General features: G+C 36.6%; 1 protein-coding gene and 2 pseudogenes across 1 annotated transcript in view; 2 read left to right on the top strand and 1 right to left on the bottom strand.

Moving 5' to 3' along the window:
• Window positions 1-833: 833 nt before the first annotated feature.
• On the top strand, window positions 834-3,183 carry LOC129069752 (ras GTPase-activating protein-binding protein 2-like; annotated as a pseudogene).
• A 9,900-nt stretch (window positions 3,184-13,083) lies between these two features.
• RNLS (renalase, FAD dependent amine oxidase) overlaps window positions 13,084-27,580 on the top strand; it is a 255,015-nt gene continuing 240,518 nt past the window's right edge. Inside the window, exons 1-4 of the mRNA XM_054572806.1 lie at window positions 13,084-13,279; window positions 14,076-14,181; window positions 14,777-14,919; window positions 18,368-18,526. Of these exons, the coding sequence (XP_054428781.1) occupies window positions 13,162-13,279; window positions 14,076-14,181; window positions 14,777-14,919; window positions 18,368-18,526 (526 nt within the window). The 5' untranslated portion in view covers window positions 13,084-13,161. The remainder of the gene's footprint in view (window positions 13,280-14,075; window positions 14,182-14,776; window positions 14,920-18,367; window positions 18,527-27,580) is intronic.
• LOC129069993 (destrin-like) lies at window positions 15,369-15,883 on the bottom strand (annotated as a pseudogene).

Here is a 27,580-nt window from a genome sequence, read left to right as displayed (position 1 = left end):
AAAGAATATGCACTTCTAGTTAGAAGATGAATAAATTCTGAAGATCTAAAGGATCTAATGTACAGCATGGTAATTATAGTTAATAACACTGTATTATATATTTGAAAGCTGCTTAGAAAGCAAATCATAAATATTTTTACCATGAAAAATAAATGGTAATTATGTGATGGGATGGAGATGTTAGTTAACAACAAGGTGTTAATTATGTTGTGATATATCAATGTATTAAATCAACATATTATATATTTTAAACTAATATAATGTCATATCTCAGTTATATCTAAATTTTTTAAAAATACGATTTATAATAAAAAATTATTTTAAAGAATTTCAGCTGACTGTTTAATTGGGTTCTTCTTAAATTTTCCTGAAGGCAGGGAAACTAAATGACAGGCTGATTTGATCACTCACTTTATTAATGTCAATTCTAATGTTTGAAACTGTTCCTTGTTTGAAAGAACAAATGTTTTTAGTCCCCAAGGCAATACCCCATAGTAAGATTACAGAAAAATGAGGGATAAATATTTATTTTGTAAAGTTATAAAAGAGCAAATTGTGAAAGGGAAAATGGGAAAGGAGAATCTGCTTGACCACAAGGCTTTTACAGATATACTTGTGAAATGTATTTTCAGCAGTTGAGGAGGTAGAAATTGATTCCCTTAAAATTAGAGCTGGTTATCTGGATAGTGTACATGTTTTGGCTTACAGGGTGCTCATTTATTGCCAAGCAGGAGTTACTGCAACCAATCAAATCTGGGGTCACATTCAGTTCAATTGAAAGTGAAATTTTCCTTCAGTCAATGTGACAGCATTTGACATTGTGCAGCAATGACATGGTTATGGAGCAGCCTAGTCTGCTATTTGTAGGCCAGGAGTTTGTGAGGCAATATTTTACTTTGCTGAATAAAGCTCCAGAATATTTGCATAGGCTTTATGACAGACATTCTTGCTATGTTCTTGGCAGAGTAGATGTTAGTGGAAAGCCCCAGGAGGCTGTTTATGGTGAAAATGATATACACTACACAGTATTGTCTCTGAACTTCAGTGGATGTCATACCAAAATTTGTTATGTGGATGCTCAAGCAACCTTGAGTGATGAAGTAGTTGTCCAAGTCATGAGTTTGCTGTCTAATAGTGGACAGCAGAGGAAGTTTATGCAAACTTTTGTTCTGGCTTCTAAAGGACCTGTTCCAAATAAGTTTTATGAGGGGGAGGAGCTCTGTCCCGCAGAGCTGCTCAATGCCGCCACAGATAGGGAAGTAAAATAAGTCGTTCCAGACACTTCTCGGTCTGCCAGGGAAAGGGGGTGGTGATTTCCTCTAGTGCAGAATGCCTTGAGCCTCTGTGTTCAAAGGCTTTTATGGAAAGGGTTATCAATGGGGGCTAGGTAGTAGGAATGTACAGGTAATCTCATTACATCAATATGTTTACAGAGAATAGGTGATGTATGAGGAAGACAAAGGGCAGGAACACACCGATTTGCATGGGTCCAAGATGAGTAAACATAAGAACCCCAAATGATTTAGGGTCAGGGTCTATGAATAATGTAAATTTCCTTCCCAGCGTGAGCCAGTTATCATAGCTTTAGGAAAAAGAAAGCACGCTTCAAGAAGAGTAATTTACTTCTAGGCCTGATTTCCCCGGAGAACTGTTCCATCCAGTTTAGGGCTGCTTCTAGTATCGTTTCAAGCCTGAGCCAGGCGGGCGGAGCAGAGCAGCCAAGAGATAAGGATACTTCTTTCAGATAGAATGAGGACTCTGACCATGACAAAGCCGAGGGGTGAGGGTCTTTTGCCATTTTTCCGTGTCCTCCAAGTCCTTCCCATGATGGCCCCATGTGACCGTGCCTATCTTAGGTTGCCCGTGCCATTGAGGGGTCTAACCAGCCATGCTACGGGGCCAAGCAGGGTGGTGTGAGGGCACAGCCCCTGCCAGGGGGACAGGTTTTGTCTCCTCCGTGGCCTATTTTCCCAAGGCCTCCTTGCTTTGCTCTAGTCTTGGGACCCTCTCACCTGTTGGTGAGGCTACAGTCCTTGAAACCAAGCGGGGCAGTTCCTAACAGTTTTACATACAGAATATGTTTCATTATGAGGATGAAGAATTTGGTGATTCTGAATCAGAATTGGATGGAGAATCAGGAGATGAAGTAGAAGATGAACAAGAAGAAAGGCAACCATCTCCAGAACCTGTACAAGAAAATGTTAACAGTGGACACTAAGAAGGTCACCCTATGACTAATGACATAGAGGAGTCTTTAGAAGTATTCTCTCAAACTTGAACCTGAGCCAGAATCTGAAACAAAGACTGAAGAGCTGAAACCACCAGAGAAAGATAAGAACTTAGCAGACTTAGAGAAGTCTACTTCTTATCCTTCTGCTGAACCTGTTTCTCTGCCACAAGAACAACCAAAGGCTTTTTCCTGGGCTTCAGTGACAAGTAAAAATCTTCCTTGTAGCACTACCTTTTCTTCCCCTGGAATTTCACCCAATGTTGAAGCATTGGTCTCACAGTTGAGAATTGGAGCTAAACCAGAAGTTAGGTCTCAGCCACCTAGTATACATGAACAGTGACCTAGAGAACTAACTGGTTTCCCCCGTAGAAGACCAAAACCAGGCAGAGGAGATAGTAAACAGAATGAATCTGAAAACTGTAAGATAATTTGGTATCCAGACATCCTCAACTTTCTGTTTGTAACTTGCCACATAATATTGATTTTTTTAAAAAAGTGAACTGGAAGAGTTCTTTGTGAATTTTGGCAGTGTTGTTGAACTTCACATCCATACCAATGGTATTGGAAGAAAGCGTCCAAATTTGGTTTTGTAGTTTTTGAACACCCTAAGCCAGTTTAGAGAATCTTAATTGCAAAACCAACTACGTGTCGAGGGGAACTGCATTCAAATGTGGAAGAAAAAGAACAAGTGCTGCAAGGAAACAAGAAACCAGATGTGGTGGTGATGATCACAGGGATATCAGGCAAATGACTGAGGTCCTGGCGGTCCCCAGGGAATAGTGGGTGATGGAATGATGGATGACAGGGGTAGAAGAGGACCTGCTCCAAGAGCTGGCATAGCACGGACATTTGGCTTTGGAAGTGGCACTTGGCAGATATAAGGCTGCTGCACAGGACAGTGTCAGTGCAGTCCCACAGTTTGCAAAGTCTTGGCAGTGGCACATTCTTCATGATGTTTGCATTTTTGTTAATTTTTTTGGCTTTGGAATGTAACACAGCTTTTTGATCATTTCCTTGATGTGAGGAGTATCTTTTGATTATGAGGTGTACATTATTTCCCCAATTTCACAACATGATCCATGTTATTAATTTATAAATCTAGGCTTGGAGAATTAAGGACTGAGGAATGACCATATATTAAACTATCTACAACAAAAGGAAGTTTTTAAAAGGACATGCCCAATTCAATGCAGGTCCTTTGAGTCAAAAAATATCCTCTGCTTCACCATTTGTTTAAGTATTACTGTTTCTGTCTACTAATGTTGGAAACATAAATAGTGCAGTTGGAAAATCTTTTTTAATGGCTTTCCCCACCCCCATTCAGCAGAAGCTTGTTAGGCACTCATCAAAATGCACTAATGTGTACTCTGAACTCATTAACATTGAAATTTGCAATAGGAGGCAACAGGGGAAAAATTCTTTTATCCTTTTTTTCCAGGAGAGAATAGTTTGCGAAATGATGGGGGCATTTTATCTGCTTGCTGTGACCAGGGTGTGCTCACATAAATCTTAACACATCTATGAGCATATTCCAAAAGGAAATCATTTAGTTTGAAATAAATAACAAAAATCAAAGTGAAACAACTGTAAAATGTTAAAAAAAATCAGTGAAGTGTATAAAAATTGCAGTATCTTTAAAATTAGTAGAATTGTTCTTTAGTTAATAGCTTTGTGTTCTCTGTGGGAGGGAGTCTGCTGTGTTTGGGAGGGAAAGAGAAGGAGGAAGTTGGTTATTTTAGTAAGTCTCTTGTTGACTATTAGCATGAATGTGAATATTGAAGCAGGTCACTTGAGAGATTGCTTGGAAAAGTCAATCAACTAGATGTACATAAATAATGACACTTAAAAGCAGTCAGATTCCAAAAGCAGCAAGTAAATCAGATGTTAAGAACACTGCAGTTTTCAGAGAAAAGATCTTAAGTGTTTGCATTTTCTATTTGGGGGACAGAAAAATGTCATTAATTTTGCACAATTCCTGAACTGATGTCAGCAGCCAAGAGGTTCTGAATTTAAGTCTGGGATGACGACTTTTATTTTTATATGAATCTCTAAACAATTCTGTGAAAAGAAGTTTGTAGCTGCTAGAATATTGTCTATCTTTATTACAAGTTCCAGTAAACTGCAAGAATGGCAAAGGATATTTAATTTTATGCTTGAAGCATTTAGTACATATCAGTTTTTTATGTTTCAAGCTATGAGTAGGGTAAGTAAGTGTGGCCATTTAAGCTGTTTGTCAGTATGTAAGACTTCTCCACTCTATCTTGGTAAAAACAGAAATGAACTTGATATGGTAGCTAACTAGTTTTGAATCATGAAAACTACTATTTAGTAAACTAGCAAATGATGCACATATTTAGTTTCATGTACTGGGCAATATAACTTAAATTAAATCTGTCCTTTGTTTCCCCTCTTTGAATGAGGTCCTCCATGTTTGAAGAAAAGTCTTGCCCTATTGCATATATTTTGTGGACACAGATATCTAATAGTTTCCATTTTGGGGGACTTAAAGGTTCTTCATCCTGTTTAAAACATTTTTTATACTTTCTGACATATAGTACTTGAAGTTCTTATCAGAAATTAATATTGAATTTTGAAGCCTTTACCAAACTGCTTTTAAATGAGTGGTTTATTGGCAGTGTTTTTTACAGAATAGTTCTTTTTTTTACTCTTTTATTTCTTTTTTCCCATTTCATATATCTAAAGTTTGCAATCCATGTTATGCTCTGCCACTAATGAAAACTGTTGTGGCACCCAAAAAATGGCACATTTTTAAGTGTTATAGAAAATTAGAGTAAAGTGACATTCAGCTTCAGTTTTTACATGCCATGAAAAAAACATTAAAACATCACATGGACAAATTTACATAGTGATTGTTCACCAGCTGTACTGTTCACTTTTAACATTTGTCCCCTTTCCAGTGAACTACAGTAAAAATACTCATCTACTATTACTGTAATTTGCAGGTTTTTTATGGTAATATTCTATCCTTATGACACTGTTGCAACCATCTTGGCTTTTGTAGGTTTAGAAGACAATGGATTACCATTTTTATTGCTGTAATATGCTAAGCATTACATACTAGTAGAATCTAGTTTAATTGTTTCAAGTGAAAAGTATTCTTTTAGTTTTCATTTTGAATATGTTTGGACTAAAGAAATAATAAATGATGTCTGCAAATATATGTATGTATGTATGTGTGTGTGCGTGTGTATGTGTATATCTTGAGGAAGGAAATCTTCATTTACTTATATGTGCCTCATTTTGAAGACTACTGTTCTACAAAATAACTTCAATTACTTTTGCAATGTCCCCAATTAAGTGTTCATCCAGTTTTTACTTGAAGGTTTCTGAACCAAGAAAGCTACTTAATGAGGGAATCTATTTCTTTTTATTTTTTAGATATATTTCATTGATTACTCTTTTGTTTTTTGTTTTGGTGGGGGTTTTTTCTGTGTATAATGCACATCCATGTTTTTATGCACATTTTTATTCTTCCCTCAAAAATTTGGGCAAAAAATAGAGTATGCTATTTTTACATGGCAAAATATGGTATGCTATTACCATTGCTCCAAATTTTTCCTCATTTGCTCCTCTCTGCCTGGTACCCCCCTTCCCTCCAGCAATTCCCCTGCTTAGTTCTCATGGCCATGGGTCATGCATATAAGTCTTTGGTATCTACATTTTTTATACTGTTCTTGACATTCCCCTGTCTTTTGTGCCTACCAATTATGTTTCTTAATCCCTGCATGTTTTCTCCCATTCTCCCCCTTCCCCCTCCCAGCTGATAACCTTCCAAATGATCTTCATATCTATGATTCTGTTCCTGTTCTGGTTGCTTAGCTTTCTTTTTTAGATTCAGTCGTTAATAGTTGTGAATTTGTTGCTATTTTAACGTTCATAGTTTTGATTTTCTTCTTTTTCTTAAATAAGTCCCTTTAACATTTAATATAATAAGGGCTTGATGATGATCAACTCTTAGCTTTACCTTGCCTGGGGAGCACTTTATCTGTCCACCCATTCTAAATTACAGCTTTGCTGGATAGAGTAGTCTAGGTTGTAGGTTCTTGCTGTTCCTCATTTTGAATACTTCTTGCCAGTACTTTCTGGCCTGCAATGTTTCTTTTGAGAAATCAGCTGATAGTTTATGGGAACTCCTTTGTACGTAATCGCTTTTCTCTTGCTGCTTTTAAGATTCCCTCTTTATCTTTAACCTTTGGCATTTTAATTATAATGTATCTTGGTGTTGTCCTCTTTGGGTCCAACTTGTTTGGGATTCTCTGTGCTTCCTGGACTTGCATGTTTATTTCTGTCACCAAATTAGGGGTTTTCTTTCATTATTTTTTCAAAAAAGTTTTCAATTTCTTGCTCTTCCTCTTCTCCTTCTGGCACTCCTATGATTTGGATGTTGGTACATTTAAAGTTGTCCTAGAGGCTTCATATTCTATCCTCATTTTTTTATTTCTTTTTTCTTCCTGATCTTCTGATTGAATGTTTTTTCCTTCCTTGTGTTCTAAACTACTGATTTGATTCTTGGCTTCATTCTCTGCACTGTTGATTCCCTGTAGATTTTTCCTTATTTCACTTAGTGTACCCTTTTTTTCTTCCCTTATGCTTTTGCCATACTCAATGAGTTCTTTGAGCAACCTGATCACCAGTGTTTTGAACTCTGCATCTGATAGGTTGGTTATCTCTATTTCATTTAGTTCTTTTTCTGGGGTTTTGTTCTGAGCTCTCATTTGGACCATATTTCTTTGTCTCTTCAATTTGGCAGCCTCCCTGTGTTTATTTCTCTATCAGGTAGAGGCGCTTTGACTCCCTGTCTTAAATAAGGCACCTGTAAGTTGTGTGGGGGCAGCACCTTAGGTAATTGCCAGGGCAGGGCAACCCACTTCACTACTTTGTGGCTCTGTGTGGGGAGAGGTTTTGGAGAGGGGACAATACCACTGCGTAGTTTCTGGAGGTTTGCCCAGCACCTGCCCTGTTCCCAGTCACTTCACCCACTTCCTGTATGTGTCAGGCACCCTTCCAGCTATTGTTCTGTGGTGAATCCCAGTGTGGGTGGGCTTGCGAATGTTCTAAGTCCATTTGGGCCATTTAAATGGACTCTCCTGAAAAATCCAACAATTTCTTCTGCTGCCCCAACCCCTACTGGTTTTTATGGCCAGGAGTTATGGGGATTTATCTTCCTGGCTCTGGAACCCTAGACTGTGTGGTCTGGCTTGGGGATGGGATTGCCAGCTTCCAAGGTATCCCTCCTGATTTTTATCCAAAACACAGTGAACGTGCAACCACCTGTTCCACAGCCACTGCTACCTTTCCAGGCCACACCTCTGCTCCCCTCCCCACATCCCCGCGACCCTGCCCCTTCTACCTGTCTAGAAGAATGTGGCTTCTTTATATGCTTGGTTGTTGGATTTTCATACAGTTCAATTTGTTGACAGTTCTGGTTATTTGTTTTGAGATATAGCTGTAATTCTCTCTTGTTTGTATGAGGAGGTGAAGTGTGACTAACTACACCTCCATCTTGACCAGCAGTCTGCTGGAGATGTATCTACCTGAAATTATTCCTTAAACATGTTATTTGAATTAAGACAGAATCTGCCTTCTTGTACTATTCTTTGATTGTTTCAGGATACTGAAAATGTTTAATTTTTTTTTCTCCCTAAGGTCTCTCACATATTTGAAGATAGATTTCCTGTTCTCCTGAGGTCTTCTCTGGACTAGAAATCTCTATCCTCTTTACCTGCTCAAACAAGGTAACTTCAGGCCTCCTTACCATCTTGGTCAGTTTTTGTTGGAATGGTAGCACTTTCTGAATGATCTTAAAATCTGGGATCCTGCACTGAATTTAGTATTCTAGATGTGGTCTGGCCAGTCTAAAGTGTGGGACTCTCATCTCTCTTTTTCTGCACATTATAATTCATTAATCATGGCACATTCTCATATTTACTTTTGTCTTGACACCTCTATTATACTTTTAATGCATAATAATTGGGGTCAACCAAAATTCTAAACCTCTTTCCTTGATTCAATAAAATTAGTTTTTAGATACAAGGGTAAAACTTTAAATATCCTTGTCCAATTTTCTTTTGGTTAAATTTGTTTCAGTGACTGCCTATTAAAATACTTAAAATCCAGATTATAAAATACCCCCATGGAACTATTCATCTTGTTTTTACATCATCTAACACTGTTAGATATGCCATCAAAGATTACCTAAGTTATTATCAATAACACAGATAATAACTGTGTTATTATCAATAACAGTTAAGTGAAGATAGAACTGTGCATCACACTAGTAAATATCCTTTGCTAACTGGCATGCTATTTTAAATTATTACAGTCATATTAAACCATTAAAAATACTATATGAAAAAGGATATTTAATATTGCAATCATCCAACTGAATTGCCATTCAGCCTATCTTACTTGAAGTATTATCTTCAAAAGGCTTTTCTATACCTTCTAGGCCAAAAGTTAGTGAACTCTCAGTTTCTGAGAATTCTAAGTTTGATTTTAGTTGCCAGGGATACTACATTGAACATGACAATGTCCCTGCCTCTTGGTTCTTAAATTCTAGTAGGATAAAGACAATAAATAAACAATAAATCAGTAAACAGGCAAAAAAGCAAGATAACTTCTAAAAGTGATTGTTATGAAGTAAACAAAACAGGTTAAAAAGAATAGGGTCACTGAGTGGCTGTTTTAGGTCAAGTAATTAGAGAGGGCCCCTTTAGGTGACTTGTAAACTTGACTTGATTAACAGGAGTCAGTCTTGCAAAAATCAGGAATAGGAAAGAAGTTAAAGGAAAAGGTCAAAGTGACTAGGAAGAGTAAATATAAGTACATGTCCCAGCTATTTTGCAATCCTACTTTATCTAGGTCATCTAGTTATTCCCAACTTTCCCTGAAAGATACATGTGTGCTTTTGGACTAATGTAATCCATTCTGGAGGTTGAGAATGGGGAATGGGGTGGTGGCTACACCAATCCCTAAAGATTAAAGTAATGAGAAATCACGGCCACCATGATTAGCTCTATTCAATGGTCACAACAATTCCAAATTCTGGCTAACTTTATAAAGAGCATATTGTTGATCAAAGGAGAAAAGAAAAAGAGAGTGAAGAATTAGTGCAAATTCACAACTCCAGGAAACACATGTCAAAAGTTCTTGAGCATAAGCAATGGTTTACCACTTCCACAAATAAGTGGAAAATCTGAGCATGTCCTCAATGAAAATAAAATAATTCAATTTAGCTATAGCACAAGGCACATGAAGGTTATCAACATAAGATATAAACTGGTTGGGGAAATATCACTGAATCCTTTTTTATGCCAAGCAGTTAAACTTGATTTTGTATGGAATTGAGAATTACTAAAACCTTTTTGAGAATGGTAGTGTGACTGATCTCAAAGCTTGGTACAGAACACAGACTAGGAGTGGAGAGACCAGTTAGAAAACTATTATTATTATTATTATTAATAACTAATGATTGCTTGAACTTAAGGAGTGGTTAATCTGTTGGTGATTACTTTTCAGAATGCTAAATGTCCACAGTTGACCAGAATGTGGTAAAATAGTCATTTCAGTACATTTCTGGTGGAAGTGGGAATCAGACTTTTCTGGTGTACTATTGTATTGGATTGGATTACAAAGCAGAGGAGGTCAAAAAGACCAGAGGACTGATAGATATGAAGGATGAGAAAAGAGAAGTTATTGAAGATAATTATGAGGTTTTAGACCTGATTGTGCAAGATGATCAGACTATTAACAGAAATGAGAAAGCAAGAGGAGATGATGGAAAAGAGCAGGACAGATTCAAAAGACTATAAGGATCTGCCCTGGCTTCATCATACAAATACTTTGTAATCTTAGAAAAGCTCACTTAAACTTAGTGTTTATATTTATGAATATAAAATGGTGGTGACAGAGGGTGTTGGAATAGCCTACCTTAAATATCTTTTCCAGCTAGACAAGTCTGAGATTTTAGAATGTTGCTGTGAATCATAACATTGAAGCTTTTGCTTTCAGAGAACTATAAACAACTGTAAGGCAGGGACTTATTAGCTTATTATGTTTAGCATATTAGCTTTTCTAACAAACAAATAAATGGTTAGAAATATCTGGGTCTTGGCTAAAGAAAATATCAGCAAAATGAAAGGGGACCCAACTATATGGGAAAATATATTTGCCAATGATACCTTGGACAAGGGTTTGATCTCTAAAATACATAAAGAACTCACATGACTCCACACCAGGAAGACAAACAATTCAAATAAAAAATGGGCAAAGGACCTAAACAGACATTTCTCAAAGAGGATGCATAGAGGGCCTAGAGACATATGAAAGGATGCTCAGCATCACTAGCCATCAGAGAGATGCACATTAAAACCACAATGAGATACCACTAAACACTGGTCAGAATGGCCATGATAAATTAACAAACAACAAGTGCTGGCAAGGTTGTGGTGAAAAGGGAACCCTAGTGCACTGTTGGTGGGAATGCAAACCGGTGCATCCACTGTGGAAAACAGTATGGAATTTCCTCAGAAAACTAAAAATGGAACTTTCTTTTGAGCCAGCAGTTCCACTGCTGGGAGTATACTCTAAGAATCCTGAAACACTAACTCAAAAGAACTTATGCACCCCAAAGTTCATAACAGCATTATTTACAATAGCCAAGTGCTGGTAACAGCCTAAGTACCCATCAGTAAATGAGTGGATCAAAAAACTGTGGTACATTTACACAATGGAATACTACGCAGCAGAAAGAACTCCTACACTTTGAGACAGCATGGATGGAGCTGGAGAGCATTATGCTAAGTGAAATAAGCCAGGTGGTGAAAGATATATACCATATGATCTCACCTATAAGTGGGAGCTAATCAACAAAACAAACAAGCAAGCAAAATAGAACCAGAGACATGAAATAAAGAACAAACTGACAGTGACCATAGGAGAGGTGGAAGGGGTATAACGGAGGGTTGGGGACGAAGGAGAAGGGTCAAGTCAAGGCACATGTATAAAGGATACATGGACTAAGACAGTTGGGAGGGGGATGATTTGAAAGTGGGAGATGGGGGGTGGGTAGGGCAGGGGAGAGTAATGGGGTAAATGGGGACAACTGTAATTGAAAAGTAACAAAATTTTAAAAAAGATATATCTGGGTCTTTAAAAAACATTTGAAATGAATAGCATGTTTCCTTTCATATTTTCTCTGCTACTGCATATGTATTTGTATCTCTGTGTGTTTACAAGAACCTGGGATTTTACCAGTTTTTAGCCCTGGTTTTCAGCATTATAGTATATGTAGTTTCCTATATATCTTTATCTATTAAAAACCATGTTTTTAAAGAAGTTTCATATAGGTATATGAATAGCCATAATCTACTCAATCCTCTATCGATTGTATATATCACTGTTTCTAATAACATTTTATTTTCAAACTCTACTCCAGTAAACTGATTACATTTCCACCAGGAATAATATTAAAGTGTGTTTTGTTACATTCTTGCCAAATATAGGCATGTAACATTTTAAAAGAGCAATTCCCAACAAATGAAGAATGGCTTCTCATTTTAATTTGTATTTGAATATAGAAGAGTTAACATTCTTATATATTTTTTGACTTTTCTATTTTTTTAGGTTCAAAGATTCTATTAAATCTGTGAATATTTTCTTTTTGGATAATCATTTAATTATGCCTTAAAGATCTTATATAATAAAATTATTAAACTTCCACCTTTCATAGGTGTTCCAAAAATGTGTTCACTATTTGTATTTTTTGTGTATTTTAACATACGAGTTGTAATGATTATGCATTCCACGTTTTTCTTCTCAGTTCCACCTTTTATTTTTATGCTTAGAAATGTCTTAAGACTATATGGCTTCACCTATATTTTCTTCTAGTTCTTTTATTGGATATATGTAATATTAATTCATCACCAGTTTAATGTATGGTAATTTCTTCATTATGTGGACATAAAGTAGGACTTGCAATTTTTTTAATGTTTTCATTATAAGTGGCTACCATTGTCAATTTTCTTAGTTCTTATAGCTATTGTTTCCCTAGAGTTTTCTAGGTAAACTTTTTTAAAATCACAATTCAGTGCAACTTAATGCTCTATTTTTTAATAGTTCAGACTTCTTACTGCTTTTTGTTGTTTCACTGAGAATTTCCAGGACATTGTTGGGGAAGGGGAACAGTAGTAATCTTTATATCCCTTAAAGCATTTGTAATGTGTTCTGACATAAAACATTTACTGAAGAGTTGAGTGATCTAAAGTTTTGGTGAATCTAATAATTTTCACCTTCACAAATCTTAAATGTAGACATCATCATTCCCATTTCACAGATGGAGAAACTGAAGTTCAAGAAGATACATAAACACAACGCCCAAGGGCTAGTTTAAGAAAAAAATTTCCTTGATTCCAAAATCTTTTCCTGTTACGTGAATAACGGCCCATAAGGCACTGGAGGAAAGCTTGCTCTAGCCTCGCTGGAATGTACCCTCCAGTCCCTACTTTCAGACTTAGAATATTAAAAGAGCAAAGGTCCCATAGACAGAGACAGTTACTCTGCAGGCATGTGAGGCTGGGTCTCCAGTAGTCAACACCAGCCCTGTGTGGAGGCGGGTTGTCGCACTAACCTACAGGATTTGCAGGCTTTTCTAAGCGAGGGCCGGGCGGGTGTTTGCAGCTAATCTAATGGTGCCAGCGTAGTTTTAGAAGCCGGCTCCTAGCCCTCCAACTGAATGGAAAGCCTAAATTTGCCGCTCTCTTCTCGCTGAGCTGCCTCTCAGCTCCGATCACCTCCCTACTGCCCCCTGCAGGCCGACTGGCGGGACTGCTCAGGGGACAGCGCTAGGCCGGCCTTGGCCTGCCTTCCACAACACTTCAGTCTGGGCACTGTCGCTGCGGAGACACCAGGCCATGGCGCGCGTGCTGATCGTGGGTGCCGGGCTAACAGGAAGTTTGTGCGCAGCGCTGCTGAGGAAGGAGGCGACCTGTCCTTTACATCTCGTTGTGTGGGACAAAGCTGGGGACTCAGGTGGGTTGTCTAGTGGCGAAACGCAGGAAAAGAAGCCGGCGCCGATGCCGGTTTCTAAGGTGGCGAGGGCCCCACCGGAGAAAGTTGGAATAATACGTAGCTCACCCAGTCCCGGCGCGGTCCAGCCTGCGCAGTGCGCGCCTTGTCACGTGATCGGAGACTTCCGCCGCCGGAAAAGGCCCGAGGAGGACGGAGGGTGGGGGCGGCGACCCCGGCTAGGTTGGTGGCGGTACGCGAGTATTGCGCCAGCTTGTGCCAGGCCCGAGCGGCTTGGAAGTAATCCTGAACGGAGTTTGCCAAGCTTGGGCCTACCGCTGTGGCTAATACATAGATTTTCATCTTGGCCTGTCTGTGCCTTTGCAGTTTTGTCCAAATTATGCGGATCCCAAAAAGCCCATTGACCAAGACCTAATGAAGACCTAGTTTATGCGATCCGGTTGTTTCCATGAATCCTGACTCAAAGAGTGAAAGCATTCATTGATTGATTCATTCTGGCAGTTCATTAATGCGTTTATTTTATTCATTCATTCATTCCTTTCATTCAAATTTGTAGCTGTACGCACCAGATACAGTGCTGAACACTGCTGTGTTATCCGTGTGTCATTAAAAAAAATAACGCAATTGGTGACCAAGTTTTCTTTTAACTATTTCCTACCAATGTTGGATGACAAAAAATCTTCAACTTAAAAAGAAATGTTTTCTAATACAGATATAAGGTAATACATTTGGGGTAACATGGGGTGAATAGCATTAATTGCAAAAGGTTATTCTAATGCAGACATTTTTTTAATTCAAGGGGGAAGAATGACGACTACCAGCAGTCCTCATAATCCACAGAGCACAGTCGACTTGGGTGCCCAGTACATCACGCGCACTCCTCACTATGTCAAAAAACACCAAAGGTGAGTTAGTTGAGGGGTGGAATCAGTCTTACTAGCTGTATGATGTACAGATAAACTCCATATTTAACAGGGTTAAACTTTGCTTCTTGTAATACAGTAAAATTATTATGATATCATTTTTGATGGTGTCAGCAATAAAAGGTTTACCTAAGTAAAATGGGAAAACTAATACATGCGTCATAGGGCTGTCGTGAAGCTCGATGAAATGTTAGATGGAATAGAGTAAGGGTTCATTAAATACGAATCATTATGTATGTTGGTGTTGAGGAAGAAGACGAAATAGCTGTGTTGGAAGTCATTGTTAACAGTTTAAAACTGGTGTACTGAATAACTTTTAGTTCATATTCACTGACTGTTTATATTTGGAATGTACAAGAAAATAGGCCTTTGGTTAATGTCAGCAAAAGATTTATGGATTCTCAAAACATTTCTATTCTTCATCCAAATCATGTTATATGAACACAAAACATACATTTAATTGATCATATGACAATTTCTCGTTATTTAATATTATAATCTGTAAGAATTCTTGTGGGAGAATACGGTATGTTAGAGCTAATTATAATATATAATTGTATATATTGATTTATTTCAGTTTTTATGATGAACTGTTAGCTCATGGCATTTTGAAGCCTCTGACCTCTTCTATTGAAGGAATGGTGATGAAAGAAGGAGATTCTAACTTTGTGGCACCTCAAGGAATTTCTTCAATTATTAAACATTACTTGAAAGAATCAGGTGGGAATAGGATTTTCTCTCCCTTCTTTTAAAATTAAAATTTTAAAATAAAAGTTATACACGTAATTAAACAATACTGTAAAGAAAGTTATAAAATAAAGTAGATATTCTCCTATTCGACACTCAATAGCTAGTTTTCTTCCCTTAAAGTAATCGCTAATAACAGTTTCCAAAGTAAGCTTCCAGGAAAGTGTTTATTTAGCTATCTATTAATCTACACGGCTGTATTTATTTATCTATTCATATATATTTATATTTATTCTGTTTTTAAACTTTAGATTTTAGATTTATTCAGGGCTGTTGGCACATGTTTGTAGGATATTTAGTTTAACAGATGACAAGTAGCTCCCCCTCAGTGAGGCCCTGGCCTAAATCTATTTGCTTTACTTATAAAGCAATAGGATAACATAAAACATGAAAGCTTTTGATGTGTGGCACTGAACGATGATCTACACAGGGCATCCTGCAAAAGCTACAGTTAAGGACCCACGTAGCTTTTCAGCAATACAAGCCTGGGTCTTCTGGTCCATTTGCATGACATTCATGTTTTATGCCTTGAAATTTCTTTTTGATTGCATCGTTGGAGCTTGCATTGATCATTTTATTTTTCAGTGGTGCTAGCTCTGGTGCTCACACACACACACACAAAAAACAAATAAATACAGCATTTGCTCTTTCCTGAATTCCTTGGTTTCAAAGCTTGGATCAAACAAAACATAGCGACAATCTTTCTCAGGAAGCAAAAATCCCACAAAATATTTGAAAGGATAGGTTATGGCTACGCCAGCATCTCCAGTCAAGAACCAAGTTCTCTTTGCCTTCCTCAGTGATACACTTTTTGTCTGCACTGAGAGAAAAAATGACAGCTTTCTTTCTTTTCTTGATTTCTTCTGCTGTAGAATACTTTCTAACTTTCATATCATAAAAAAATGTGACATACTTCATCGGCAACATGCACTCCTGAGGCCACCTTCAATTTAGTTTCGGTCACAAGGGCATGGCAGGTGGCAGGGAGGGGGAAAGAAGGGGAAGGAGTCAGGCACATGTATAATGAGCAGCCTCCTACAGCAGCAGGACCAAGCGACTTGTTTACATTTATTCTTTTGAAAAATATATACTCATGGGATTTTTTACATAAACTTTTCTACAACATATTTGGTCTATGTTGGTAATAAATCTCTCTCTCTCTCTAAAGCAGTGCATTTACTTAGACACTGTTCACATCTCTTCAGGTTTTGTCTGATCAGTTCTGAACTGCTGCTCCCTAAAACCTATTTGTAGGAAGTTATGGCAGAAAAATAAATATAGATTTTCTCTTTAAAGTAGAGAATGGCAGGAAATAAAATTGAGTAAATATATAAAAAAACATATTTGCTTTTGTAAAATGTTTAAACTTTAATATTCTGATATCTTTATAGCTATTTACGTATTTTTAAAATTTTTATTAAATATTATGTGCTGGGAAAACAGTGGTAAATAAGAGACGTGGTTTCTGCCTTTGTTAATGTAGAGTATATTAGAGAGGGAAGACAAAACTAATTACATACACACTCAAATGCACTTAATAAATGCTTAGAAGGAATGAGTGCGTTACGAGAGAGCACATGATAAAAAGGCCGAACTACACTGAGTTTCAGAGGTATGAGGGGGCGAGGGGTCAAAGAAAACGTCACTGAGGAATTGAGGTTTTCACTGAGTACCTGAAAGGTAAGCAAGAGGAAACTAGGCCAAGAAATGAGTGGTGGTAATTCTGTGCAGTGAACACATGAAATTGGAACTGTTCTAATGTAGGATTAAGTGCATTCGAGGAACTAAAAGGTCATCATGATTGGAGGTGAATGAGGAAGAAAGTGATGATGAAGCTCAAGACTAAGAGAGGGGCCAGATCATAAGGGGCTTTGTAAGCAATATTAAAGATTTTATACTTTATCTTATGTGCAGTGGGAAGCCATTGAAGAATATTAGAAATGGAAGGACAGATAAAGTGCTTCCCAGATAAAGTTAAAGGAGTTCATCATCACCAAGCCCTTATTATATGAAATGTTAAAGGGACTTACCTAAGAAAAAGAAGATCAAAACTACGAACAGTAAAATGACAACAAACAACTATCAACAACTGAACCTAAAACAAAAATAAAAACTAAGCAAACAACTAGAACAAGAATAGAATCACAGAAGTGGAGATCACATGGAGGGTTATTAGTGGGGGAGGGGAAAGGGGAGAGTAGCGGGAAAAGTACAGGGAATGAGAAGCATAACTGGTAGGTACAAAATAGACAGGGGGAGGTTAAGAATAGTGTAGGAAATGGAGAGGCCAAAGAATTTATATGTATGACCCATGGATATGAATTAAGCGGGGGAAAGCTGGTGAAAAGAGGGGAAAGGTAAAGGGGAATAAAAGGGAGAAAAAAATGGGAAAACTGTAATAGCATAATCAATAAGATATACTTTAAAAAAATAAAAACAAAGTCTTGATTTTGCCCTCAAAAAAAAAAAAAAAAGACAACAGCTAACACGATAGCTGTCCATAGTGAATGAATCAAAATTATATCTATATTTTTGTCAGATTGGCAAAATATATATTTTTTTAGTGTGCTACAGAATTTTAGTAATTAGTTTACGTGTTCCATGAAATGAAAAAGGCTGAAAATCACTGCCTTAAACCAGTATTGATTATATACCTAGTGTTGTGCCCAGGACTATACTACATAAGTTATACACTATATAAAGAAACATAACAGACTTAATTACAGGTTAAAAGGGAAGAAAATATTAATCAAATAACTACTCAAATAATTACAGAAATACCTTTGTGATAAATGTGAAGAAGAAAAATACAATAAGAGTATTCTAGATTGTGTTTCTCTTAATTCTTTCTTAATTAAGGTGATTGACCCATTGATAAGGACTTGAATTTCTCTTATAGAGACCTTTCTCAAGTTTAATAGAAAATAATAATTCCTTTAATAGGGAATATTGCTCTTTCTTGCTATTACTAGAGAGAAGAATTAACACCTTTATGAAAATGTATACTTGCTCTACAATGATAATGAGTTCAAAGCCAGGTAGATGTAGCTTTAAATTATGGCATGGCATTTCTGAATCTGTTCCCTTATTTGTGAAATTAATTGGTATAAAGTATTTCAAGTGCTTCATATAGTCTTCACACATAGTAGATGCTTAATAAAAAATAGCTATCATTACTATTATTATTAATTGTAATAGTATTTTTCCCCAGAGCAGGCATTGATAGGCAGGTCCAAGAGTGCCAGAAGGAGAGGAATTCCCACCAAGTGAGAAAAAAAGTAAAGAAAGCGAACCTTAGGGGCTGTAGAGGACAGACTGCACCATTTATTCACCCAAATGGATCCAGTTGGTGACTCTTCTCTCCCCCTTTATTCACATGGAAAATTCTGCTTATGTGAACATGATTTTGCTTTTGGAACAGGTGCTGATATCTATTTCAGACAATGTGTGACCCAGATCAACCTGAGAAATGATAAGTGGGAAGTCTCCAAGGAAACAGGCTCCCCTGAGCAGTTTGATATTGTTGTCCTCACGATGCCAGTTCCTCAGATTCTGCAGCTGCAAGGTGACATCGCGGACTGTGAGTGCCAGCCTGTGCTGTTTACTTCAGGGAATGGGATTTCTCTGAGAGCGTGAATTCAGCTTAACTCTCCTAGCAAAGGGTGTAACAGTATGGATCCTATTGATTTGCATGTTTACAAACTGATAAGATGACCTAGTTCATGGTATTAGCTTTGGTCAAACTGAAACCCTTAGAATTTTTTTCCTTAACCAGTTAAAAGTCGAACGACTTTCTTATTACTCTTGACTTTGAGATGTAAATAATTGTGATGGATATGCAGTAGTTTGGCCTATGGGAATAACTGTTTCTTTGTGGACAGTGGGAGAAAAAATGGTTTTTATGACACAAGCATTGATTATGTGAACCCCTGGCAAACCTCATCTCGGACTGCTATTGACTAAGAGTCGCGTGTTCTTCCCTGCTTGGGATTTGCTGGCTCACCTTTTACCTTTGCCCCTGTCTTTTTTTAAAACAGCTTTAAGATATAATTCTCATACCATCCAATTCATTTATTTACAATATACATTTCAGTGGTATTAAATACATTCACCAATATATGCAACGCTTCCCACCATCAATTTTGGACTACTTTAATAACCCCGAAAAGAAACCCCATATCCTAAAGCTCTTGCCTCCTTCCCTCCATCCCCTAACCCTAAAGGAACTGGGATCTACTTTCTGTCTCTATAGATTTCCCCATTACCTGGATTCTTAAGAAAAGCTTCTCTGTGGTTCCACTTTGTCTCTACCTATGCCAGGGTTCACTGATTTTTCTCCTGTGTTTTATTTTGTCTGACTGAGCCTGACATATCAAAGTCATTGACTTCTAGAGGTTACCTCATCTTGCCTTGAAGCCCATGAGTTACAATAAAGGAGAGCCTGGCAATGGTGGGCAAGACTTTGGGTCATGTGGGAATGGCGATGGGTATTGATGTGCCTGGAGCTTTTGACTTAAAAAAAATTTGCTTATCTTTGAATCCAGTAATTTCATAAAGACGAATAATAGTTGTGTGTCAGTTTTGCATGGAACATGTCATCCATTGTTTTACTTGAAAATTCAGCTTTCCCCTTATTTTCAGCTAAGTTTTCTTTTGATACTTGAAGAATTATTTCTGGTTCATTGATTATGATCTCAGAGTATTGTAACACAAAATATCTCCCTCCCATATCTGCCATTTTGTCTGAACTCACTTTCAACTTTGGTTTTTGCATTATTTTTTAGCTTTCTCTTTCTAGCCTTCTCTCCATGTCACCCATGTATTTTTCAAAAGTGTTCCTTTTTCTCTTCCTTGAGATACTTTTTCAAAGAGGTCATATAGTTCTTCACTATTTTCACGTCATTGCCTAAGTGTTTGTTGAACTACTCTGCTTCCTCACAAAATTTTTCTGATGTGTATTTTTCATCAGCTCATATTTTAGGTTCTGTTATGTTTCATTGCCTTTCTCCTTTACTCAGCATAGGTCGCTCTCTAATCATTAATCATCTTTAAATGAGTCTATGTCTGTCAATTTCGTGAAGAATAGTGTTCTCAGGAAGGCCAGACATTTCTGTGAAACTGTTTCCTTAGAACACTTTCCATATAAATTTTGCAATTATTTACTTGTGAACAATTGAATGCTAGTGATCCTTAATATAATAATGTAGTTATTAACAAGAAGAGATTTCACAGTATTTTAACTGAAAAACAAAAAGATGCATCTATATTTTTTCCACCAACAAAAATATTTTGATAGAAACATTTTAACATTGTTTATTGTTTAATGATTTTTACATTTCCTCACAATTTTTTGAATACTCATAATTTTAAAAATAAGGATAGTTTAGTCTAACTATTAAAAGGATAATGTTGACATTTGAAAAAATATATCATCCTGAAAAGAAAAAAAAATTTTTTCTTTTCTTTTTTTAGTGGGGCAATATGGTGGAATATGTAGGCTCTTTATGATGAAAAAGTTAAAAATCATTGACTTGGTACATTTGATTGATGGTTAGGGTGTTTGGGGTATTGTATTGTCTCAATTCAAAATTGGGCCCCACGCAAATAATTCTGTGCTTACTTCCTTGTTATGAAATAACCCATTCTGGCAGTAAACAGTTAACAGACTGTCCTGGCGATGATGACACAATGCCTGTGGGTACAAAAGAAAGAGATTAAAAACATCTGCTTTCTCTTTATCTTACCAGTTTCAATAAGGACCTCAGTATGAAGAATGAGTTAATCTCTTCTCTCTGTGTTTCTGGAGAACTTTAAATATACTCTTGCTTGATTTTAGACATTTTCAATTTCTATGAAGAGACGTCCATTTACAAAGCCATTTATTGCCATCTAGTGGATCCCGGTATATATTGCAGTTCCCATCTAAATTTTTATTTTTATTTATTAAATTGTAATAGTTTATTTTTTATTGTATTTTTTCCCATTACCATTTACCCACCGTACGCCTTGTCCAGCCCCACCCGCGCACCTCCTCCCCGCAATCACCACACTGCAGTACATGTCCAGGGCACGTGTTTTGGCTTGCTCCCTCCGTCCCCCACCCCCGCAGCTGCCAGCCTGCTCTCTCTGAGCCTGTCCCCATTTTCCTTGTTACTTCAGTTTGTTCACTAGATTCCACATATGAGTGAAATCATATGGTGTTTGTCTTTCTCTGACTGGCTCATTTCACTTAGTATAATGTTTTCCAGGTCCATCCATGCTGTCACAAAGGGTAAATTTTTTTCTTTTTTATGGCTGAGCAGTATTTCATTATGTAAATATACCATAGTTGTTTTATCCATTCATCTATTGATGGACACTTGGGCTGCTTCTATATCTTGGCTATTGTAAATAATACTGCAATGAACATAGGGGTGCTTATATTCTTTTGAATTAGTTTTTTGCATAAATTCCCGAAAGTGGAATCGCTGGGTCATAATGCAGTTCTATTTTTACTTTTGGAGGTAACTCCATACTGCTTTCCACGGTGGCTGCACTAATCTGCATTCCCACCAACAGTGCAAAAGGTTTCTCTTTTTCTACATCCTGACTAACACTTGTTGTTTGTTGATTTATTAATGATAACAATTCTGACAGGTGTGAGGCGATATCTCTTGTGGTTTTAATTTGCTTTTCTCTGATGATTAATGCTCTTGATCATCTTTTCATATGTCTATTAGCCATCTATATGTCCTCTTTGGGGAAGTGTATATTTAGTCCTTCACATTGTTTGTTTGTTTTTTTTGGTGTGAGTTTTATAAGTTCTTTTAAATTTTGGATATTAACCCCTTATCAGATATATCAGCGATTAGTGGGTTATCTTTGTATTTTGTTGATGGTTTTCTTTGCTGTGCAAAAACCACCCAAATCAACCTATAGATCCAATGTAATTCATATCAAGATACCAATGATACATTGAACAGAACTAGAACAAATATTTCAAAAATGTATATGGAACCAGAGAGGACCCTAAATAGCAAAAGCGATCTTGAGAAAGAATGAGGTTGAAGGAATCATGCTACCTAATATCAAATTATACTATAAGGCCATCGTAATCAATACAGTATGGTACTGGCATAAAAACAGATACCTTGATTAATGGAACAGAATAGAGAGCCCAGAAATAAACCTATGCCTTTACAGTCAATGAACACTTGGCGGAGGAAGCAAGTACATACAACAGGCTAGAGATAGTTTATTCAATAAATGGAATTGGAAAATCGGACAGATGCATGCAGAAAAATGAAACTAGACCACGTTCTTATACCATACACAAAAATAAATTCAAAATGGATTAAAGACTTAAATGTTAGACTTGAAACCATAAAAATCATAGAAGAAAACATGGACAGTAAAATCTTGGACATTGCTCGTAACAATATTTTTTTCTGATATATCTCCCAGGCAAGGGAAACAAAAGAAAAAAATAAACAATTGGGACTACACCTGTTCGAATTTTTAAATTAGAGAGAACTGTAAAGGTGATGGAAACACAGAATATATATAAAACTATAACTATAATATAATTCACAAAACCCCATAATATCACAGGGAAATAAATTTAGGCCTGTTCTAATTAATTTACCAAAAAGTACATAGCTAATTAGAGACAGAACTAGGACCTGTGTTACAGGTCTTATATTCATACAAACTATGAGCAGTCCTGTGTTTTTGGCTTTTTTTGAACTTTTCTTCTCATTGTGTATCTATCTCTTTTTCTAAATCATTCTAGCCTTTAGGATCAACATGTGTACTATCTCTGAAATGAAAGACTTCTCTTTTGATTACAGCAGTGTGGTCTGGATCTCCTCCTAACTCTTCCTTTTCCTTATTTTGTTATCTAGAGAAGACACAGAACTGCCTTTTTTTTTTTTTTTTTTTTTGCAATAACTTGTTACCTTTATTACATTCTCCAAGTTGGAAGATCAAGGAAGCTTTATGGACCATATAGTGAATTTCTTATAATTCACGATTCACTTTCTGGTTCTTTAACTGTGCCCTTCTATGTATTAACCTTACAAAAGCCATCTGATTTAATTCTCACCTGACACCATACATAGTTATATTTCCTATGCTGTACTTTACATCCCTGTGACTATTTTGTAACTACCAATTTGTACTTCTTAATCTCCTCACCTTTTTTAGCCCCCAGCCTCCCCTCTCATCTGGCAACCACCAGTTTGTTTTCTGTATCTGAGTTTGTTTTGTATGTTAATTTATTTTGTCTTTCGGATTCCACAAATGAGGGAAAACATATGGTATTTGTATTTCTCTGTCTGGCTTATTTCACTTATCATAATACCTTATAAGTCCATTTATGTTCTTTCAAGTGGTAAGATTTCATTCTTTTTTATGGTTGAATAATATTTCATTATATATGTGTACCACATTTTCTCTTTTCATTCATCTATCAATGGACACTGAGGTTGCTTTCATATTTTGGCTATTGTAAATAATGCTGCAATGAACATAGGGATGCGTGTATCCTTTTGTACACCATACATAAGAATAAACTCAAAATGGATTAAAGACTTACAGGTAAGACCCAAAACCATAAAACTTCTAAAAGAAAACATGGACAATGAACTCTTTGACATTGCTCTTAGTAATATTTTTTTTGATATGTCTCCTCGAGCAAGGGAAACAAAAGAAAAATTAAACAAATGGGACTGTATCAAACCAAAAAGTTTTTACACAGCAAAGGAAACCATCAACAAAACAAGAGGACAACCTACTAGATGCAAGAAGATATTTGCTATTGATACATTTGATAAGAGGTTGATATCCAAAGTATATCAAGAACTCATTCAATTTAACATACCATAACATGTCAGAGACACGTGAAAAGATGCTCAATGTCTGTATCAGAGAAATGCAAATTAAAATCACAAGATATCATCTTACACCTGTCAAAATGGCTATCATCAATAATCAAAAAACAAGTATTGTCAAAGATGTGGAGAAAGGGGAACGCTTGTGCACTCTTGGTGGGATTACAAATTGGTACAGCCACAATGGAAAACAATATGAAGTTTCCTCAAAACATTAAAAATAGAACACCATATGATCGGTAATCCCACTTCTGGGTATTTGTCCTCCTAACTCTTGATTGCCATGTTTTCCAAACTTGCCTAATAAAAATTATTCGTTAAAAAAAAAATAAGGGTCACTTCTGAGAAGATTTTGATTCCAAGGTTTTGGGTAAGGGCCAGGAATCTATATTGTTAACATGGAGCCCATGGGAATTCTGTCTTCCCAGGTAGGCCTGTTTGAGACATTCTGCCCTGTAATAACACTCATCAGATTTTACTGGGGCCCTTATTTTTTAGTAAGTGTCTTCCCAGCTAAGCCATAAAATCCATGAGGAAAGGGGCCCTATAGGCCATTCTCTCCCCACCCAGAATCAAGTATCATGTCACATCCAGATCCACACATTACTAGTATTATTCAGTTAATACCTGCTGAATGAATGCACATCTGTTTCATTTTATTTACCAACTTGATTTTATGCTCCTTGAGGTCAGATAATCATAGAGTCTACCAGTTCTGACTTGATACGTGGTTCACGGTGCTAGGGTAAAAAAGTGACCGTTGGATGGATCACAGAATTTAGAACTAAAAGGAACCTTGGGGCTCATTGCCTTTTCCACTCTGATATTAGAGATGAGAAATTTAAGACATAATCTGCCTTGTACACAGTCATACAATTTATTAGAGGCCAGACAGGAAAGAATATGGTCAAGAAAAAAGGCACCTTTCAAAAATCGGTATTGTATTGATTTCATCTTTCCCACACATTTAGAGCTCTTCGATCTGGGCCGGAAATCCGCATACCTGACTTCCCTGCCACCTCCCTTTCCCTGCAAGGAAAGTGACAGAGGCAGTGGAAAGGATGTGGGATGAACATTGTAAGATAAAACAGGTGGCATATGGTCAGTGATTGTGAGGAACGAAGTGCCTGGAAGGTTTCTTTCCCTACACCAGGCTATTTTGAAGGTCTCCTAGCTAATACGTTTCCTTTATAGCTTGGTATACTATCTCACTTCCTTAAAACAAGAGTGATATTATTTTTTCTGTGAAAGAAAGGAAGGAAGGAAGGGAGGGGAGAAGGGAGGGAGGGAGGGAGGGAGGAAGGGAGGAAGGAAGGAAAGAAAAGAAAGAAAGAAAGAAAGAGAAAAACTAGGCCTGGTGCTTGACTCTCCCTGTGAGTGCCACTCCGAAGCCTGTGCATACTCACCTGCACTCTTGCTTCTACCAGATGAGTCAGTAGAGGTGAGAACCTTATTTATTTGAGCAAAAACACGTCAGTGTAGCTCCAGGGGAAAAATGTGCCCCTTATCCTCTGCCCTTAATCCCCCACGGGGCCGCCCCTCACCCCTACTCCGCTAATTTTGGATCTAAGGCCTTTCTGCAGGAATATGAATGAAAGCCCCAGTAGGTGTATGCTGTGCATGTGGCCGCTGATGCGAGGAGTCTCCAAGAAGGAAGTTGAGAGAGGCAAGAATAGTGGTAGAGTTTGGTCTCCTTTCTTCAGAAATCCTTGTCTACTGTGTATTTGTAGTCACAATACTGTGTGATATTTGATATCTGTGGAGATGGTGAATAGTTTAAAAGATTCAGTAAATTCACAGTTGGTAGGTTTTTAATGAACTATGAAAGATCCTGGGGGTGTATTTCTAAATTTCTAAAGATGCTCGAGTAAATAACTCCTTTCTTGGTATTTCCCTGTGTACCATGCCTCCCCTTTTCTCACATCGGTGCTCGAGCAAGCAAAACAAAGCTCCTCATGCTTCCCCTCATCTGTCATCCTTTCCAACATCTGACCACATGGTACCCTGGCTGCAGATGGCCTACCCACCGATTTGCACCTTAATTCTGCCCTTAAGATAAGTAAAGTTGTTCAGTATCATCTTCTAATATTATTTACTTTTTCAATTTTACTTTTATTTTATAGTTAATAGAGTTTATTGATGAAACATTTGAAAGTAGAAGTAAAATAAAATCCACTCATAATTCTAGCCCGGTAAGTACTAACCCAGTGAATACATATTTCTAGATATTTTTAAGGTAGAAATAAAAAATTTTTTCTGTTTTCAAACTTTATAATATTTTAGGAGTCTCTTTCCAATGCCAATGAATGTTCATGTGTGTCATTACTTTTACAACATAGTGTTCTATTTTTGGATTTACCCGGATGTATTAATGCAGTTTGATGGACATTTTAGGTTTCCAGTTTTATACAGTATTGCTTTGACAGTGCAAAGCTGAAACAGATTTTCTCCTCTAAACTCCTTTCCTCATGGCAAGTTATTTTACTATAGAGTAGAGTAAGTTCCTCTTGGTGGTTTTTGTTTTAACTTCTCTTGGCTAATCTATCTTTTATTTTTCTCTGCATGTTTTAGAATCAGGTTTCATTAAAAACGCCTGTCGAAATGTTGATTTGAATTACATTTAAGTGTTAACATGGGGAGATTTAATGTCTTTGCAATAGTGCACCTCCCCATCCAATGAAATGAAACAGTTCTTCATTTATTTAGGTGTTTTTATGTCCTTCAGTAAAACTGCATACCTTTTGTCTAAAGATATTATGTATCTTTATTGGACTTATTATGAACTTTTTTATGATATTTGTGAAGAGTGTGAATAATACCACTTTTGTTATCTTATGTTTACTGAGGTGTTTACAGAGAATACTATCTAGCTGTTTTTAAATCCAACATTAAAGGTCTGTTTCTTTTGATAGGGGAATTTAATCTTTTACATTTATTGAAAAAACTTTATGTTGTTTTTAACGTTTCCATTGATGTCTATTATTTATTTTTGTTTATTTTGGCCTACTTTTTGTCTATTTTCTTATATTCGTCTATTTTATCAAGTACCTTTTTTTCCCTTCCTCTTTTATTTATAGGATCTGCAGTTCTTTGTTACCACATTAATGGTTATCATCTTATTTCTTAAGACATATTTACACCTATTTCATCTATTTCCTAACCCTTCCTATCTCATTCCACTAGTATTTTTTAAATGCCTCCTGTATTAGGTATTGTTGGGTGAGTCAGAAAACTTAAGTAGTCCTTCTCCTCCTCTCCCAAAATATTTTTTTCATTACTTTAAATGATGAACCTGATTAGTAATCTTAGAACAAATGAAACGATCTGAAGTTTAATTAATAATTCATTCCCTGTCCAGTTGTCCTTCTCTACTCCCCAGAGGTACTTTATGTTAACATTTTAGTGAGTGCTCTTCCACACATTGCTCCAAGCATAAGGATGTCTTCTAAATGTGTTGTTTTGAAATTTGTTTTTTAAATTGACATTTCTTCAGGTAAATATATATAATTGATTTCTATTTAACAGCTGCATAGTTTCCTATAATTTGGAATTTAACAGTTTTATTTAGGTTTTTTTTTAACAGTTATTTAGTTTTTTATCTTTTGTTGTTTATTGATGGACAGTATGTGCTTTCCAGTTTTTTTATTTATTTCTATTTATTGCTATATTGGCCGCTAAAGTACCAAAATTGAAATTTTTAGATCAAAAGATTTGTATGTTTTAATGGATATTGCCATATTATTTTCCAAAACTTTTGTGATGAT

This window comes from Pteronotus mesoamericanus, unplaced genomic scaffold, assembly GCF_021234165.1.
Source record: "Pteronotus mesoamericanus isolate MK-2021 breed Mesoamerican mustached bat unplaced genomic scaffold, CSHL_Meso_final contig_24, whole genome shotgun sequence".
NCBI lineage: Eukaryota > Metazoa > Chordata > Mammalia > Chiroptera > Mormoopidae > Pteronotus > Pteronotus mesoamericanus.
Note: the sequence above shows the minus strand (reverse complement) of the source record. Positions and strands in the feature narration are given on the sequence as shown.